We start from the raw sequence: 19,448 nt of genomic DNA, 5'->3' as shown, positions 1-19,448 counted from the left end.
GTTATTAGAATGGTATGATCCAAGATGTTTCTTATAGAATTAAGGGCCACTGCCTCTGGGGGATAGTTAGAGTAGTTAGGTATGAGTTGGAGTCTTGTGATTAGTGTAACAACTGTAAATACCTTGCATATGTTTTTTTATATTTTGTAAATACGTGAAATATAACATTTCTAAAAATATGTGTCTGTGTCTGTGTGTGTGTGTGTGTGTGTGTGTGTGTGTGTGTGTGTGTGTGTGTGTGTGTGTGTGTGTGTGTGTGTGTGTGCTATTACAACCGACACAGACACACTGAGGAATCAGGCCCTAACCTACACCCAGGGTAGAGTTCCTGGGTGAATGTGGACTGGAAGGTGTGGATGTGTGTCAGTGTGTCAGAGGACCCTCCTCCACCTGGGGACACTCTGTAGAAGGACAGAGTGCCAGCAGGCCGGTCCAGATACACTCCTACTCTGTTAGAGCCAGGGGGGGGGAAGAAGTATCTCTGTTACCCTATTGTTGTAGAAGGCATTATAATGATCATCAGAACAATAAAGTCTCCAGGACTTGTTGTTCCCTCCAAGCAAGCTGCCATTACCCCTTCCTCTCCTTGTGATTCCTCTGTATGTCAGTCCTATAGAAACATGTCCTTCCCACTCTACCTCCCAGTAACAGTGGCCAGTCAAACCCTCTTTACACAACACCTGGCTATAGGAGTCAAATCTCTCTGGGTGATCAGGATACGACTGCTCCTTTCCAGCCATCATCACCTTTCTGTTGTCCTCAGACAGAGAGAGTCGTCTGTGGGCTGTGTTTGGGTCCAGTGTGAGTTCACAGGCATCTGATGGGAGAACAAGACATGATTAGGCTGATAAACCATTATGTTGGTGGTGATGATGCTTATGATTAATATTCAGATTCACATTATTATTATTATTGTAGTGGCACTCAGTTTCCTTCTTCTTCACCATATATGTACCACTTGTTGGAGTCAGACAAACCAACCATATTCGCAATATGAACAACAAGAAACAATAACTTTCTTTTGGATGTTTATTAGAAAACACAAAGTAATAATGTTTATCACACGGCCAAGAAGATGCATATAATTATATCTGACCCCTGTAAAACAACCAAAGTAACCTCAAAACCAGGTTCCTACTACAGTGACGTAGTGTTTTACATAGTAGGTAATCAAGAAGTACAGATTTCTTTTCATAATTCATATATTACAAAATAATGCATTTTAGACTTATGTAAACCTTATAAATTATAATGAAGTTATCATCAATCAATGTTAATTGTTTTAAATTAAATTATTATAATTAATCAACATTTTGCAGCTTTGCACATTCAGCCATGAACCAATTGACCAAATAAGAAATTAAGCAAACGAGGGCGTAAGGCAATTTGATTGTTCTTTGTTTAGTTTGATGCTATTGGCAGTCAATTAAATTGATTTCAATAGAACCTGGACTCAATCCCCATCCTTAGTGTTGAATGTACAGTGGTACGTTTATTGCAAAGTAAACACACAGTTTTACCGGCGATTTCTGTGAAAAAATACTTTGAAATCCATATTTTACAGAACACCCAACACATCTTCCTATGTTTACGGCGCATTTTAGCTGTCTACCTGCTCCAATGGATTTGGTTTTGATTCTGCATTCATTCAAGCAGTTGCGTAACAAACTCATGCACCTACATTACTCGCTCCATCCTGGGCCACACAATGCCCAGGTCTGGCTTAGGTCCATGGCTCTCACTTCACTAGCTCTGTATACTTCGAATGGACATTAACACCTTCCTGCTGTGGCTCATCCATTTTGTCAAAGTGAAACCTCGACTTGTACACAAAGTGTAAAGATCACTAGCCAAGGTCACTGCATCATCTGTAGTTACGCTCAATCAGTCCTCTACATAGACATTATGAAGGACTGTTTGGACAGCTTCTGGGTTTTCTATGGCTTTGTGGTCCTCAACGGTTATTTTCAGGACATATGAGGCAACACTTTGCGATGAAGTGGCCCCAAAGATGTGTTCTGTCATTCTTAATTCTTCTATGGGCTCGTTCAACTTGCCCTTGGGCCACCAAAGAAAATGGAGATCTTGATATTTTTCTGCCACCTTCACTTGATAATATTGTCCGTTCTCAGTTTTTTGTTGTTGACTGATGAATTGTATTTACATTGTATTTCCAGCCAAATATTGTGGAGAATAATACAGAAATAATAAAGTCTAAGAAGAACATGAGTTGGGACTGCCTAGCAGCACTCACCAAATTAACGCAAAAAGTAAAGCATTGTCTTCATTTCCAGTAGGATTTGAATGGACGGACCTCCACTTTTGTTGTGTGGATGGATATTGCATTTAAATAGTAAGTGTGTTTTGTGATGAATCAAAATACCCAGACACTTACACTTCTTGTGTAAGTTGATTTCAGGTCAGGCACCTTCTTCATCTCCATGTCCAGTGTCTCCTTCAGCTGATCCAGAGAACTCCTCAAGGTCCCTATGTATGATGGATGATGGACCTCCACCGTTGTCCAGTCCCTGGTGGGTGGAGTATTCTTCAGGGACATGAAGGTCTGGAGGAAGCAGAAGTGGTCTTCAGTGAGTGCATCACCTCTGATCTTCTATTGGTCAGCTCTTCTATTTCCTGCTCCAGTTCCTTGATGAGGCCTTCAGCTTGTTTCTCTGTTGATTTCAGCTTACCTTTAACCATTTCGTTGAGATGATCACGACCCTTTTCAATAGAGCGCATTAGTGCAGTGAGGACCTCCACACCATCGGCAATCTCTCTGTCTGCGTCTGCTTTGATGAGTTCTACTGTGTCTTTGATCTCCTGAATTTTTCGTTGTCTCTCCTGGATCATCTGCTGGACTTCAGACTCTATCTTCCCCAGCTGGTCCATCTTCACTTCATATTCCTCCTTTTGAGGTTCATCCTTTTCAGGATGGGAATTGTGGTCCATCTCTGTGCAGAACAGACACACACACACCTGTTCAGTCTGGCAGAAGAGTTCCAGGAGTTGGTTGTGTTTCTTACACATCCTGTCTGCCAGATGGTTCATTGGCTCGATCAGCTGATGTCTCTTCAGAACTACAACTCTCTGATGAGGCTCCAGGTGTGTCTGACAGTAAGAGATAAAACACATTAGGCAGGACTTCACGGCCTTCAGCTGGGTCCCAGTACAGACGTCACAGGGAACTTCTCCTGCTTCAACACAAGGCTGCTCTTTGACTCGTACGAACGTTCTAAACTGATCAACCATCTCTGAAAAGAGGGTATTGACCCGTAAATCCGGTCTTGTGGGGAAACTCTGGTTGCAAACAGGACATTTGTACTGGTCTTTGTTATCCCAGAACGTTGTAATACAGGTTCTTCAGAAGTTGTGTCCACATGGTGTGGAGACTGTTGAACACATCCAGACAGATGGAACATGAAAAGTTCTCCTCAGACCAGGAACTGTGAGAAGTGGCCATTCCTAGAAAACATTTGAATTATTAAGTTAAAAGATTGCTTTTGTTTTTTATAATGTATTCAAACGTTAAATAAAGCTTTTAATTCATTAATCTATGTTTACATGAGATATATATTTTTTGTTTCAAACAGAACAGGCAGGTACAACATGGAACCAGAGACAGGACAGCTTCATGAGGATTATGGGTCCATATGTTAATGTTTTCTGTTTCTCAATGTCAGATCTTTCTACCACACTGTGTTACTATTTTAATTTTAATTTGTATCCAATCTCAAGTTACATTTCTATCAATTATGGGTTTAAACATGGTATGTATCAGTCAACTACAATGATATCCGGATAACACATAGCCTCAATTGTCTATAACACAAGTGTCAGTCCAACTGTAAAAGTCCATATTGTTACGGCTTCCGTCTAAAGTGTATGGACTTCCTCATGATTCAGGCACACAGAAAACAAGACCCAATACAAAATTATGTTTAAACACCTTCACTGACAAAGATGGCCGAAATCCTGTCTAATCATAATAATCATGATAAAAACTGTGCATCATATCCTAGTACCGTAAACTAATAATACTTTCACTGTGTATACCTTATAATCATAATAATCATAATATTACAGTTGACACCCAGCTGAAACAATATACGCAGTCCAACCTGTAGGCATCCTAGAGCAACATGCCCCCTAAGCCCTACCTGTATTCACTGTCGGTCACTTTGGATCTGCCAAATCATTAATTAGTAAAATAACTAATACAAATTAGTTACCAATTACTAATTATTACTACTATTTATTTATTAATGATTATTTATTCATTAGTTAAATGTGTCCAATTCACTTCATAAAACACTAATAGGTTTCAATTCGACTAGTTTATTAAAACATATTTAACAACGTTTTAACTGGAATCAATCAATCAACCTATTGATAAGATATATAAGTGAAGTACATACTTGATGATACATCACGGATCAGAGTGGACTACAGTACCTTCGTCTTCTTCCTGCTGTAAGAAAGTGCCCTACACCATACCTTCTGACTGAGTAACAAGTAAAGTATGATATTGTGAACCAACCAGTTGGTCCAGGGGGGTATTCCATCAACCAAGCTAAACCCAAAGCCGGGCTTATTTTGCTTAGCCTGGCTTCTTTCAGCTAGGGTTGTGTTCCATTAATGTGGCTTAAGGGAATCTCCGCTAAGTAACCATGGCAACTTATCCGACCAAACAACCATCAAGCTAAACGTAAAGCCAGGCTTCTTTCAGCTAGAGTTGCGTTCCATGAACGTCACTTAAGGGAATTTCCGCTAAGTAACCATGGCAATTTATCCGACCAAACTAACCTGGTCGGGAGCAGGTTAACTGTCAGGCTAACTTGAGCGGTGTTTCAGAGAAATCCACCTGTCAGCAACAATTGTACCATCAGAAGGTTCCGCCAAGCCTAGTCCTCACAATTTTGTCATAAATGTACATATATGAAGTACAAACAGCGTATATTTTCACTAAGGGTCTAAGATTAAATGACGCAAATGAAATAATTAAATGAATTGCTATCTATTATTACTGTGGCTATTTGTTCAACACATTTTTACACAAATCTATGTATTATCGCTTCATCAGTAATCAGCGGCTGGGTGAATGGTCTAGCACTTGCCCTGTGATACGTGTGACCCGAGTTTGCGTCTAGACTAATGTGTAGTATTCTTGGCGTTGGCTTCATTTTGTAATTCCCTTTATTAATTTTATTAATTCCCTAATTAAGAATATTCAAAGAAAAGTTATTTGATTTCTCTAGTAATCCTTCCTATATTACTAATGGTTCTATCCCCACTTTGCGTGGGGATAGAACCCCGGACGACCGGGTGCAAGTCCAACACATTAACTCGAGACTATCTCCCTGCTTTTAAATCCATGGTCAATATTAAATTAAAATATGTTATGCTTAATACTACTTTTGCATTCAACAGATCGCCGATTTTTGTGCCAGGCAGCCTCCCTGTTTCTATTAATGGTTACGGTGTTCCCTTTTTGAGTTATTATATGCATTTACTCCTCATAGACCTCCACAAGCAGCTTCTGTTCGCCGCTGGAAAAGATCCCACTCGGTCCTTTTCGGACATTTGATCCATGATTCGACATTCACGGTTCTGGGCTGGTTACATATCTCGTGAACGCGCGTAATCCAGGATAACGTGAGCCTGCTTTGAACTAACCTGAGCAAGGCGCGGCTGAACTGCGTTGATGGAACGGCTTTAGCCTCAAGTGGAAGTTGGCGCTAGTTCTAACCAGGCTTAATCAACTAATCGCCGCTTTCGTTAGCGACTTTGATGGAATACCCCCCAGTTCACACACACACACACACACACACACACACACACACATTATAAGAGATATAAGAGACTGTTATTAAGTTGTATCGAAGAAAAGCAGTGGTACACATAAACAGCAATCCTTGCTTGTCCTGTTGTTATTATTCATGTGTTCTCCCCCTGCTCCTCTTGAGGGGTATTCCATCAACCAGGCTAAGCGCAAAGCCAGGCTTATTTCGCTCAGCCTAATTAAGAATATTCAAAGAAATGGAAAATAAACTACATGAAAAAGTTATTTGATTTCTCTAGTAATCCTTCCTATATTACTAATTGTGTGGGGATAGAACCCCGGACGACCGGGTTCAAGTCCGACATGTTAACACGTGACTATCTCCCTGCTTTCAAATCTATGGTCAATTTTAAATTAAAATATGTTCCGCTTAATACTACTTATGCATTCAACAGATCGCCGATTTTTGTGCCAGGCAGCCTCCCTGTTTCTATTAATGGTTACGGTGTTCCCTTTTTGAGTTATTATATGCGTGTACTCCTCATAGACCTCCACAAGCAGCTTCTGTTCGCCGCTGGAAAAGATCCCGCTCGGTCCTTTTCGGACATTTGATCCATGATTCGACATTCACGTTATGGGCTGGTTACATATCTTGTGAACGCGCGTAATCCAGGATAACGTTAGCCTGGCTTGAACTAACCTGAGCAAGGCGCGGCTGAACTGCGTTGATGGAACGGCTTTAGCCCCAAGTGGAAGTTGCCTCTAGTTCTAACTGGGCTTAATCAACTAAGCGCCGCTTTCGTTAGCAACTTTGATGGGATACCCCTCTGGCCTCCTAGCAGCTCTGGGAGGAGAGAGACCTCCTGTGTGTTCCACTTCTAGGGTTCCCGCTCCCTCTGCTATTGGTTGAGTAACACACACACACACAGACACACACACACACACACACACACACACAGTTTGTTTTTTTGCTTTTGTTCCACTGTCAAAGCACTTTTAGGTGGTCCCTGATAATGACCGGTGCTATACGAATACAATCTATTATTATTTTCATATAATATGTAATGTAATCATTTATAATGGGTTATGTTTCTATTATTGGCTGGTGTGGCGTGATAAAGGTTGCGACAACGCCACCTGCGGAAGTTTCACCCGCAGGAAATCCTGAACTTCTAACAGTTCTTCATGTAACTAAAGACACACAGGTTCGAAATACCACAGGGGCGAGAGACGGTTTCAAATAAGGAGAATACTTTATTAAACAAAAATAATTAACCAAAATCCCCCACAATACTACTACTACTAATAATAATAATAATAATAATCACAAATTAGCACTGGGCAAGAATAAAAAAAACAATTAAAAAGGGAGAGGGCAGGGGCTTACCAGGCGGCAGGGACAAATCAAAGTAGAAGGGTCCTTAACTTAAAACACCCGTGACACTTACACTCACACATCAAACGAAAGAAAAAGGAAATGGTGAAGGGGACCGCCACCAGGAACTGGACTGCCGCCTCTGGGCCACCGCGCCTAACCAAACACGAAACAAATCAATTAAAACATGCCAAAAAGTGCTGAACAAGACTGGTGGGGAGGAAAAGTAAAAGGTTTAACACAAAAATACTAAATAATACAAAATAATCAATAACATCAATCAATAACACCAATCCATAATAATCAGCCTCAATGAGAAGGTGACGATATTAATTGAGGAGCCCGGTAACCAGGCCAAAGTTGGCTCAAAGACTCAGTCGCGTTCAACTCAGACCGGTAAATCACGCGCCGGCGTCACCCGGCAAGCCAGACGCGTCCACAATGTATTGAAAGAGAGGGAGCCAAAACAGCAGCGCAGATCCAGGGAACGGTGGCTGGATACGTGCCAGTGGATAACCAAGGCCTCTACAAGAGGGCACACATGATTTAATAAACAAATATATAGTTATCATAAACATTTGTAAAAGAGTTGCTAAAAGAGTCTATACATACCACTCTGAGCTACATTACCGCTCCAGAGTGACTGGAAAGGGGCGCGCTGCGCGTCAAATCGCCCAGCTACAAACACCAGAGAATAATGAGCTAAAACAAATGAGTGATGGAGCCACTAAAATGCAAACAATTGAGGACATACCAAAAGGAGCAAGCAATCGCACCCAGGAAGGGCTTCTGGCGGAGCGATGCGTCCTCCACAACCCCAGCAGCCGGTTACGCTATAAAAGCGGAAAGCGCGTCACCAAAACGCCCGTTTGATGCACACCGGAACAACGGTAAAGTGACAAAGTGCATTACCTGAACGATGAGGATTACACACACACACACACACACACACACACAACCACGCTGGCCACACCGAACGGCCCAGTCCCCAACAGGGAAGCGGAAGAGAGAGAGAGAGAGGACAGGTGTGCGCACCTGTATATATATCAAGTGCCCCGCCCCTCAATTAATGCACTCAGCAGATTGACAGTGCCCCATATTGGTAAGGAGGGAGACGACCTGTCACACTGGGTTATTTTCTTCATTAATTTCTCTTTGTTGTATGATTCATCTGGTTGGGTTGGATTCATCGTGTTATTTTCCTTCCTCATCTTGTTACACCCATTACAGGCAGTTATTTACAAAGGTATGCACACACACACACACACACACACACACACACACACTCTCTCTCTCTCTGGCACACTCTGGCTCCATATGTTTCGGCACACAGACCTTCTGCAAGATCAACAATAAGATCCAGGCACCACATGTTATAAAGGCCCCACAATAAGATACTCTGCATGTTATATAGGCCCTACAATAAGATACTCTGCATGTTATATAGGCCCTACAATAAGATACTCTGCATGTTATATAGGCCCTACAATAAGATACACTACATGTTATAAAGGCCCTACAATAAGATACACTACATGTTATAAAGGCCCTACAATAAGATACATTACATGTTATATAGGCCCTACAATAAGATACACTGTATGTTTTATAGGCCCTACAATAAGATACACTGCATGTTATATAGACCCTACAATAAGATACAGGCACTGCATGTTATACTAAATACCTATATATCTAAGAGAGGAACTTCTATTCAATCAAATGTGCTACTACTGGATAATTCATTGGGGGAACTTGGGAAAACTGCGACAGAATGCCCAGCAAAGTGGAAATCCAAGTGGAAACCCAAATGGCTAGCAGTAGCCCTAAAGCTAGCCTTCAATGAAGAGGAACTGACAGGTTAATAATTTTGTTTTAATTTTTTAAAACAAAATAAAACAAATTTTAATTTTTTTTTTTTAGTATTATTAAAGACCGGGTAAACCAAATTCAGTATTTTTCTTCTTATCATATTAATTAGGCCTTAAATGTGTCCCTCAAAACATGTAAAAAATATTTTTCCCATTCATCATTTCCTTGAGGAGCTAGGCCTCAGAGAATGTTCTGTGTGCAGGTTTAAAATGGGCGGGTCTACATCGAGGACCGCGTTACGTAAAGCGGTCTTACTCACATAAACCCGCCCCCTGCTGCCCTCTAGGTATAAATACATTAACCGCGCACTAGCATTCTGTGGTTTCACCCGTCTATGGTTTTACCCATAGACATATGGTTTTACCGCTCACGAGTCTGATTTGAATTGTCAGTTTGCAGCTAGCTTGCCCGTTGGACCTCTCCGGTGATGGGCGTGGTTTCCTGGCCTGCAGCGCACACGCCCCCACCGTCCTGAGCCAGGGATTACTGCTCATTTTTCATCAACTTTGAAGCATAATTTTATATACTTCGCGATTTTTTTAGTCCTTCAAATTTGGCAGGGTGGTTAGTAATATATTTTCCTGTGGTATTATAAACTCAAAACCCATAATTATTTTTGGTTTACCCGGTCTTTAATGATTTAGTTATTTCTTAATAATTATTTCAGTTTTATTCAGGATGAAGACGTACTAGAAGTGTGCTGCTAGGATAACCAACAGAGAGCTGAGCTCTGGAGAAACATCTGCTAAACATGGAGCATTTAAAATGAAGAAACAGGAAGAATCATCGGCTGAACACACAAGAATATTCAGTTGGATCAACTTGAGTTGTTTATTATGATTATGCTTTATTAACAAATACAACTGAATATATTGTCCCTTAAACCAAAAACAGAACAACTAAAATCATAAGAGGTACCAGACATTACAAATCATAAACAGATATGTACATATCTTTAATAACTGAACAAGTTCTGGTGCCATGTTGTGCTGAAAATAACAGAATTAATCAATATTCAGCTGGACGCACTACCAGCCAGTGTTTCTGTTTATCGCAGTGAAGCTGGACCGGGGTGAGGACGAGCGGAGTGGAACAGAAGAGCGGAGCTGATCACTGAGTCTCCCTATGGCCGGACGGCTCAGGGATTCGTAATGCATCATTTTATGTTGTGCACAAACATTTAAAAATACTTTTGTTGAATAAATTGTTATTAATTAAAAAGTTTAGTCCCTGCCTCCTACTGAGTATTTGCTACACGGCTCCTCTCTCCCCAAACCAACCTTTAGTGATTTAAATAGTTTACATTAATCAAGCTCCTAGGGCTCTAGACAAAACCTAGGCGGCGTTGTCATTAACCGTATACTGGCCAGCCTGTCACATCATTAACATCATTAACTTTTCCCTTGGACCACTTGCATTTATGAATGTTTTTAAATCTGAATTAAATCAGGTTCAATGTTAGAAAAATCGAAATAAAACCTGATATCAGTGTCCTTTAGTGGGAAATATATATCCAGCATTGTAGGATAAAAATGCATTTATTTAAGATGACACAAGAGGGATTGCTGTTATACTGAAGGCAGAACGCCCAAGCTTATCAAAGCGGTGCTGATATTTGGTATAACAGCACGACTTGGGGTGGGATATCTGTATCTTTCCATTTATTTTGCAACCAATAAGAGTCTGTTTTGGTGGCATGTTTAATTCCAATGAGCAGTGGCGTCGTTAGACCTGGCTCTGTTTTATGAATAGCCCCGGATTTCACAATTATTATTTTTTTTCTTTCTTTCATTTTACAAAATTTGAAATAATAAAATATAGCCCTGGAATGACATTCGCTAATGATGAAAACAAGCGTATGTCCAAGGCAGTCGTGTATTTTTTAGATCAATCTGTCCAGTTTCTACCCCGGCAATAGAGCGGGCAGCTACCTTCCTCGTCTGAGCTATCACCATAGCAACCAAGGGAAAAGTGAGGAAAGTTGTGAAAGTTGTACGGTCATTTTTGGTGGAATACACTGCGTGTCTCCAGAACATAATGAAATCATTTTCAAAAATTTGTGAAAAAATGAATAAATAAAGGTTGTAAGGTTGATTACAGTTAACTTTCTGCTCCAACTGGAAGAGAGCTCTGGATTCCTTTAGGGACCATGAGAAAAGTTCACTGCACAAGGCCTTAATGGTGGCATGGAAGAACTTTAAAGCCACCAAGGTCCATGGTGACATAGCTGAGCAGCTACAAACTGCAGTAGATTGAGTCGTGCCGCCCCGTCGCCTTTTGGTGTGAACGCGGCTTTAGGCTGATTGCTATCGCGTCAAGACAAATCTGGTAGGCCAATGAACATTGAGGATAGTTAAGATAAGAGATAAGATTATCATCCCATTCCCCAAACGTGACATACAAAATGTCCTGTAACCGAAGAGATACTTATAAGCTATAAAAAATATTTTTTTTGAAGCTCCGCCACCAGGGGGTGCTGCAGCACCTGCCGCACCCCTACTTGGAAGTCCTCGTGTATATATATATATATACTATGTGTGTGTGTGTGTGTGTGTGTGTGTGTGTGTGTGTGTGTGTGTGTGTGTGTGTGTGTGTGTGTGTGTGTGTGTGTGTGTGTGTGTGTGTGTTACTACAACTGACACAGATACACTGAGGAACCAGGCCCTAACACAAACGCAGGGTGGAGGCTATGGGTGAAGGTGGACTGGAAGGTGTGGATGTGTGTCAGTTTGTCTGAGGACCCTCCTACATCTGGGGACACTCTGTAGAAGGACAGAGTGTCAGCAGGCCGGTCCAGATACACTCCTACTCTGTTAGTGGGGGGGAGACGTATTTCTGTTATACTACCGTTGTACCGAGCAGTGTAACCATCATCATGGCAATAAACACTCCAGGACTTGTTGTTCCCTCCAAGCCTGCTGTCAGCACTCCTTCCTCTCCTTGTGATTCCTCTGTATGTCACTGCTATAGAAACACTTCCTTTCCTCTCTACCTCCCAGTAACAGCGGCCAGTCAAACCCTCTTTACACAACACCTGACTATAGGAGTCAAATCTCTCTGGGTGATCCGGATACGGCTGGTCCCCTCCAACCAGCGTCACCTTTCTGTTGTCCTCAGACAGAGAGAGTCGTCTGTGGGCTGTGTTTGGGTCCAGTGTGAGTTTACGGGCATCTGACGGGAGAACAAAACAAGGTTAGGCTGCTGAACAATTACTACTACTATTATTATTATTATTATTATTATTATTATTATTATTAGGTGATTGCTGCATGCAGCGCTCAACTATTGTTCTTCTTAAGTTAACTTTATTATTCTCTAAAAACTTTGGGACCCTACTCCTTCGACAATCTTTCACCTAGAGACTCAAAATGTCAAAACTTCAAATCTTCAGATTTGGTTAGAATCGCTTCTATTCCGATTTTTTTTTATGTTTTAAACTTTTTAAGATATTCTATTTTGAGATTTTAGAAACACAATGTCAAGCTCAAACGGTTACCTTATTTTTTGTTACACTGGTGCTAAAATGATTAATCGATTGGAAATATGATTGTTATAAATCGGGCGTTTGTCTGTGGGGACCCCTGTTTAGATGCTTGCTACATATGCGGTGTACTCCCAGAAGAAGCAAGATGCTAACAACAATGCTTAAACAATCTTTTTCACGTCATGCTATCTACACAAATGGCATATGAAAGCTGAGACTCAATGAGTCCAACGGTATAAGCCTTTTGAGAGGTTATTTCAATGATCAGAACAGCTTAGCTATTCTATATATATTTTTCTTAAATGTATTCAAACTTGATCACATTATCTATTTGTTTAACTTTTAACTTACTCTTTGTTTAACTCTTAACTTTATTTGTTTCCAACCATTTTCAATTTTCAATTATGGTCCACGTAAGGTTTGTCGACTTAATGGCGCGTTCACACCAAAAGCGACGTGGCGGCGCAACTCCATACAAAGTCAATAAATAGACGTGTTCCAGGCGCCTGTCACCTGGAACGCGTCTATACGTTGACTTTGTACGGAGTCGCGCCGCCGCCCCGTCGCCTTTTGGTGTGAACGCGGCTTTAGGCTGATTGCTATCGCGTCAAGACAAATCTGGTAGGCCAATGAACATTGAGGATAGTTAAGATTATTATCCCTCTCTTCATCCCATTCCCCAAACGTGACATACAAAATGTTCTGTAACCGAAGAGATATTTATAAGCTATAAAAAATATTTTCTTTGAAGCTCCGCCACCAGGGGGTGCTGGAGCACCTGCCGCACCCCTACTTGGAAGTCCTCGTGCAAAAACAAGGAATTACCTACCCTTTAATAATGTGAGTAGCACGACTATTATGATATAGTTATGTATAATAATAATAATAATATATTCATAAACTTAATTAATACATAATTAATAATTTCATTTATAATATTATATGGTTTTAGATTGTATACAAGTATGATTAATTGTTATTGCGATCATTTTATTCATATTAATATAGTGAAAATACATGATCAAACTAAACCGACACTTACACTCAGTTACGGCTGATTTAAAGACAGGCAGCTTCTTCATCTCCAAGTCCAGTGTCTCCTCCAGCTGATCCAGGGATCTCCACAAGGTCTCTAAGTATGACGGAGGACGGACCTCCGCCGTTGTCCAGTCCCTGGTAGGTGGAGGATTCTTCGGGATTTTAAAGTTCTGCAGGAAGTGGAGGTGGTCTTCAGTGTCTGTAAGCTGTTTCACCTCTGAGCTTCTATTGGTCAGATCTTCTATTTCCTGCTCCAGCTCCTTGATGAGGTCTCCAGCCTGTTTCTCTGTGGATTTCAGTTTCTCTTTAACCATTTGGTTTAGATCATCACGGCACTTTTCAATGCAGCATGTCAGAGCTGTGAGGACCTGCACACCATCGGCTATCGCTCTGTCTGCGTCAGCTCTGCTGCGTGTTACTGTGTCTTTAATTTCCTGAATCTTTCGTGTTCTCTCCTTGATCATCTGCTGATCTTTTGACACAATCTTCCCCAGCTGGGCCATCTTCACTTCATATTCCTCCCTTAACGGTATAACAGGATGGGACTTGTGGTCCATCTCTGTGCAGAACAGACACACACACACCTGTTCAGTCTGGCAGAAAAGCTCCAGGAGTTGGTTGTGTTTCTCACACATCCTGTCTGCCAGATGGTTCATTGGCTCGACCAGCTGATGTCTCTTCAGAACTGCAACTCTCTGATGAGGCTCCAGGTGTGTCTGACAGTAAGAGATAAAACACACTAGGCAGGACTTCACGGCCTTCAGCTGGGTCCCAGTACAGACGTCACAGGGAACACAAGGCTGCTCTTTTACTTGTTTAAATGTTCTAAACATCTCTGATAAGATGGTATTGACCCGTAAATCAGGTCTTGTTTGGAAAATCTCATTGCAAACAGGACATTTGTACTGATCTTTGTTATCCCAGAACGTTGTAATACAGGTTCTGCAGAAGTTGTGTCCACATGGTGTGGAGACTGGGCTGTTGAACACATCCAGACAGATGGAACATGAAAAGTTCTCCTCAGACCAGGAACTGTGAGAAGTGGCCATTCCTAGAAAACATTTGTATTATTAGGTTAAAAAGAGTGCATTCGTTTTTATAATGTATTCAAACGTAAAATAAAGGTTTTAAAAGTCATTATAATGTTTGTATTTATACATAATATATATTTTTGGTTCAAACAGAACAGGCAGGGACAACATGGACAGGTTCCTGACCCATTCCTAACCCTAACCCATTACATCACTTCCGGTTGGACTAGGACCACCAAATGTATAATCTTTTCAGTCCTTCAGGCCCCCTCAAGACTTGATGTCTTTAGCTGATTCCAAAGCGTACTAGACTTCTAGATCACCCACCAATTCCATCACTTCCGGTTGGACTAGAGCCTCCAAACATATCACTCGAGTAGAGTTAGATGCCCTCATTCATATAGAAGTGGTCAATAGGAGTAAATCCCCCCACCCTATAATCTGCAACCAGGGGGGCCGGGCTGTCACCCATGTGCCACAGTAACTTGTCCTTGGACATACACACACACACACACACACACACACACAAACACACATATAAATTCACACACACACACACACACACACACACACACACACACACACACACTAGGGGAACACACGCACACACACACACACACACACAATTTAAGAGCATACTAGACTTCCGTTTTCTCACACACTCAATAATGTGGTTGATGATTGACAAAATTCAGATAGATTCCACTTTACATCACTTTACAACAAATTAAACAACTATTAATCAGGTTCCCTATTCCTTATTCCAATAAATATGCAGCTTGCCATTATCATTGCACTCAGCAACAGAAATAGTCAATACACACCGAGCATGATTACCGCTTACACATTATGGGTCATTGCCTCGGCGGGCAAACGGGAGGCGCTGTTCTGTCTGGTGCACTTTAGAATATCTATTAGCCAGCGGAGCCTAGTTTACCACAAAAGAATACAATGTATGGCAGCTCAACTGTCACACATCGTTATCAAAACCCATTTCAAAGCAGAATCTCAAAATATTGACATTAAGAATATGTCCTCAATGTTGATGTTTTTGCAGACAGATGTCTGCAAAAACATGTTACGTGACATGTAGACAGGCCTATAGAAAAGAATAGGCCAAAAAAATGCAGGCATGTCACATTTTTAGAGCAGTTATTGTAAAACTATTACATTTTCCACTGTGGACCAACGTAGTTATACTACATTTTGATGTGAGACTGGGTTGAGATGACACATAGCCACACTGGAAAATAAGTGTCACTCCATACTGCATGACCATATATGCACTTCCTCATGACGTATATGACATTAAAACCCGATCGGTGATGAGACGCAGGCCTACAGAAAATAAGACTCAATACAAAAGGATGTTTAAACCTTCACTGACAAAGATGGCCAACGTCGTGACTACTAATAGTAATCATGATAACAACTGTGTATTATAGATATATATAGATATAATATAATCTAATAATAATAATAATAATAATAATAATAATAATAATAATAATACCAATAATGCAAAGATGAACTGTGAATACCTAATATTCTTATTAATCATAATACAGTTGACTCCCAGCTGAACAGTTCTGGTTTTGATCCCCAATGTAAGCAGCCTAACCTGACGGCATCCTAGAGCAACATGCCCCCTAAGCCCTACCTGCTCTTTAGGGCCTGAATGTGAATTCACTGTCAGTCACTTCGGATAAAGAATCTGCTTAAATATTAATTAATTAAATATTTTTTATTTTTGACAAATAGCAGTGCGCCCAATTAACTTAATTAAAAACAGTGATAAGATTCTACAGTTGAGTTATTGTTAATAAACATATTTAACAATGTTTTTTACTGCAATCAATCAATTTATATCAACCTATTGATATGATATTCAGGCGATACATATTTATGACATATGACGGATCAGAGTTGACTACAGTACCTTCGTCTTCTTCCTGCTGTAATGAAGTGAGCCACAGCAAATCGTCCGACTCATTACAAGGAAGCGATGTTGTGAACCAACCAGTTTGGACCAGTTCCCCGCCCAGTTCATACGCCTCTCGCGCTAACCTTATTTGACTGCTGTTCAATGACTTCACTCAAGGATGAAGAACAATCACTTCATTAAAATGCAAGCAAGATGTCTATATATACAGGAATACTTTGTTCAGAATTGAAAATCCTACGAATGTACTTCAGTTCACAGTTTTTACTGCATTATCGTATTTTGTGCAGAAATTATTCATGTGTTCTCCCCCTGCTCCTCCTGGCCTCCTAGCAGCTCTGGGAGGAGAGAGACCTCCTGTGTGTTACACTCCTCCCTCTGCTATTGGTGGAGTAACACACCCACAGACACACACTGTGGTGAATATTTGTGCTGCTCCTATGAAAATATAAAGGTAAATATGTAGGGAAAGTAATATCCGTTTAACAAACAGATTTCGGTTTATGCCAAAAAACAATGGTTTAGAATAGAGACAAAACAAAAGGATTCAAAAAGGAATTGAGAGTAAAGATTGAGCTTCTTGGCTGCTCAGTGTGGATGACATGACCTGTTGAATATACAGCATCTATTATAGTATGTCTGAAACCTTTATGATGAGTCCAAAGGTCTCCGTCAGGGCGGGGCCTCCACCAGAACATAGAGCCATCACTGATCACGGATAAGACGGATAAGAAGTCCACGTCAAGCTATACAACCACCTCCAACATATCAAAATACCACCGGAAGAAAAGCAACAGGAACACTTTTATTTTGTAGGAGAACTACTCCGAAATAGAGTTAGGAAACAGAAAAGACAATGACCAAAACAACAAACCAGCAAACATAGTTAAAGCGTATCCACACTTTCAACAACCGCCCGGATCAAACCAGGATACAGAGTATTAGTCATTCAAATAATCAATCATTAACTAAAGATGATTATTGCTTTGTCAGGATTACTGTTGGCTGTGCAGCACTGCACCTGGTTATCCTCACTTAAACACACACACACACACACACACACACACACACACACACACACACACACACACACACACACACACACACACATACACACCAATAAAACACCACACAACCAGTTAACCCTGTGGACCAAAAAAGTAGTCAGTTAGATTGTATTATAGTAGCATCCCCACTCAAACATAGTGATTCATAGCTAGATTATAATATACTACCATATATATATTATATATATATAGCCCTTGGATTAAACAGCTTCCTGTGAGACAGGCTCCTGGGCTTCCTATCTGACAGACGCCCAGTGGTGGATGTGGGTAACTGCACCTCCACACCCCTCATCCTCGCCACCGGGACCCCCCCCCCAAAGGATGTGTCCTTCTGAGTCCCCTGCTGTACTCCCTGTGCCCTCAGGACTGTGAGGCCCCCAGCAGCTCCAACACCCTGAGGAGGAACGCTGATGACTACACGCTGATGAACGCTGATGACCGGAGCGCCAGGCAAACCGCCTGGTCCTTAATGTGGACAAGACCAAGAAGCTGGTGGGGGACTTCAGCAGAAGGTCCCAGCTGAGTGACATCCCTGATGTTCATTCATGTCCACTGTTACTTCATGAGGCCACACAGTGTTAAAGCTAACATTATTACCTCATTGGTTCACACATTTGTAGTACCAACCACCAGTTTTGACTAGGTTCTGCTTCTGCACATAGAGTGTTCAAGACAACGCCATATAAGGTTTTATGGGTCTGGGATAAATCAGGTTGTAGAATGCCATCCTCCACTTATTTTCACATCAAATCTTTCACTAACTCTACTTCGGGTTCAGCCAGCACTGTAGTAACACCCCATTGTGCCAGTAGTCTATTATTAATAATATACATAATATATAGCAGAGACTGCTGCACACCTGTGGTGTTGTGGGTGTTTTTCAAGTGGGGGACCCACTCTTCTCATGGAATCGCCTGCCATTGGACAATGCATTTTGTGCACATCTAGACAACATATGATTAATTTCTACAACTCCATCATGTACTTGTTTCCCATCCTCAGACAGGATGAGCAGGGGATGAGCTGTATCAGGATCCAGAGTCACATCTACGTCATACTGCTGGATCCTCTTCAGTTCAGCATCCAGCTTCACCTCCATGCTCAGTGTCTCCTCCTGCTGATCCCTACAAATAGTGGGACAATATGGGTTATTTCATATTTAATGATGCTGGTGTTGCATGAGACTTTGTTATAAAAGTCTTATCTCCCATGTACCAGCAGACCAACCAAAGTGGTACCACCAATACATTACCTGAAGTTTGTCATATTAATACATAGGCCTACATTTGTTTATAAGAGAATAAAAAAATAAGAATAGAAGAAGAATTTTTAGTTTCAGGATTGTTGCAACAAAAGTGGCATAAAAATTAATGAAGTAACCCAAAAAACTTGCTGTAATCACAGCCACCGACCGAGATATATTTTTTGTCAAAATTCATTCATATCTAATAAAATGATGCGTAGGTTGTGCTTCGTATGCAATGTAAGTGCGTTGTCTTGCTTTTCAAGTAGTGTATGCAATAGATATTCACTTGATAAAATTCCCTTCCACATTTCCCTCCATAATTGTGTGGCCAGCAAAGCACAGCAAACAAAAAGTGTCGCAAGAGATCCTGGAAGTCCAGGATAGAATGAAAGGGCTCCTATCTAACTGCACTGCTCTAGTCGACATACTGGGTAGTTTGCTCTCTTTTTTTAATAACGTAATCATCTCCCCTTGTGATGTATATAGGGAAACAAGAAAACAATGAAAATAATTTGTTCTTTCACAAGGTTAGAAAACGAATGTGAGGACAAATGCATTTTCTTGCATCATGGCGATGGAGGGGTGGAGTGTGTAAATTAATACAAAATACAGGC

The 19,448-nt window shown here is 41.0% G+C and overlaps 1 protein-coding gene and 1 pseudogene across 2 annotated transcripts; both read right to left on the bottom strand.

Annotated features, from left to right (window-relative positions):
* Positions 1 to 268: 268 nt before the first annotated feature.
* LOC311369792 (tripartite motif-containing protein 16-like) lies at positions 269 to 3,460 on the bottom strand (annotated as a pseudogene). The gene is made up of 2 exons: positions 2,398 to 3,460; positions 269 to 817 (listed from the first exon to the last, which is right to left on the bottom strand). The product of its transcript is annotated as a tripartite motif-containing protein 16-like (transcript).
* Positions 3,461 to 11,655: 8,195 nt separating this feature from the next.
* Positions 11,656 to 14,597, bottom strand: LOC311369790 (E3 ubiquitin/ISG15 ligase TRIM25-like; the record flags this gene model as incomplete). The annotated part of the gene is made up of 2 exons (XM_084487989.1): positions 11,656 to 12,197; positions 13,553 to 14,597. The coding sequence occupies 2 exons, from the start codon at positions 14,595 to 14,597 to the stop codon at positions 11,656 to 11,658; spliced, it is 1,587 nt and encodes a 528-aa protein (XP_084344115.1).
* Positions 14,598 to 19,448: the final 4,851 nt, after the last annotated feature.

Source organism: Micromesistius poutassou (assembly GCF_964030765.1).
Source record: "Micromesistius poutassou genome assembly, chromosome: 24".
Lineage (NCBI taxonomy): Eukaryota > Metazoa > Chordata > Actinopteri > Gadiformes > Gadidae > Micromesistius > Micromesistius poutassou.
The sequence above is the reverse complement of the archived record's forward strand: the minus strand, read 5'-3'. Positions and strand labels throughout refer to the sequence as shown.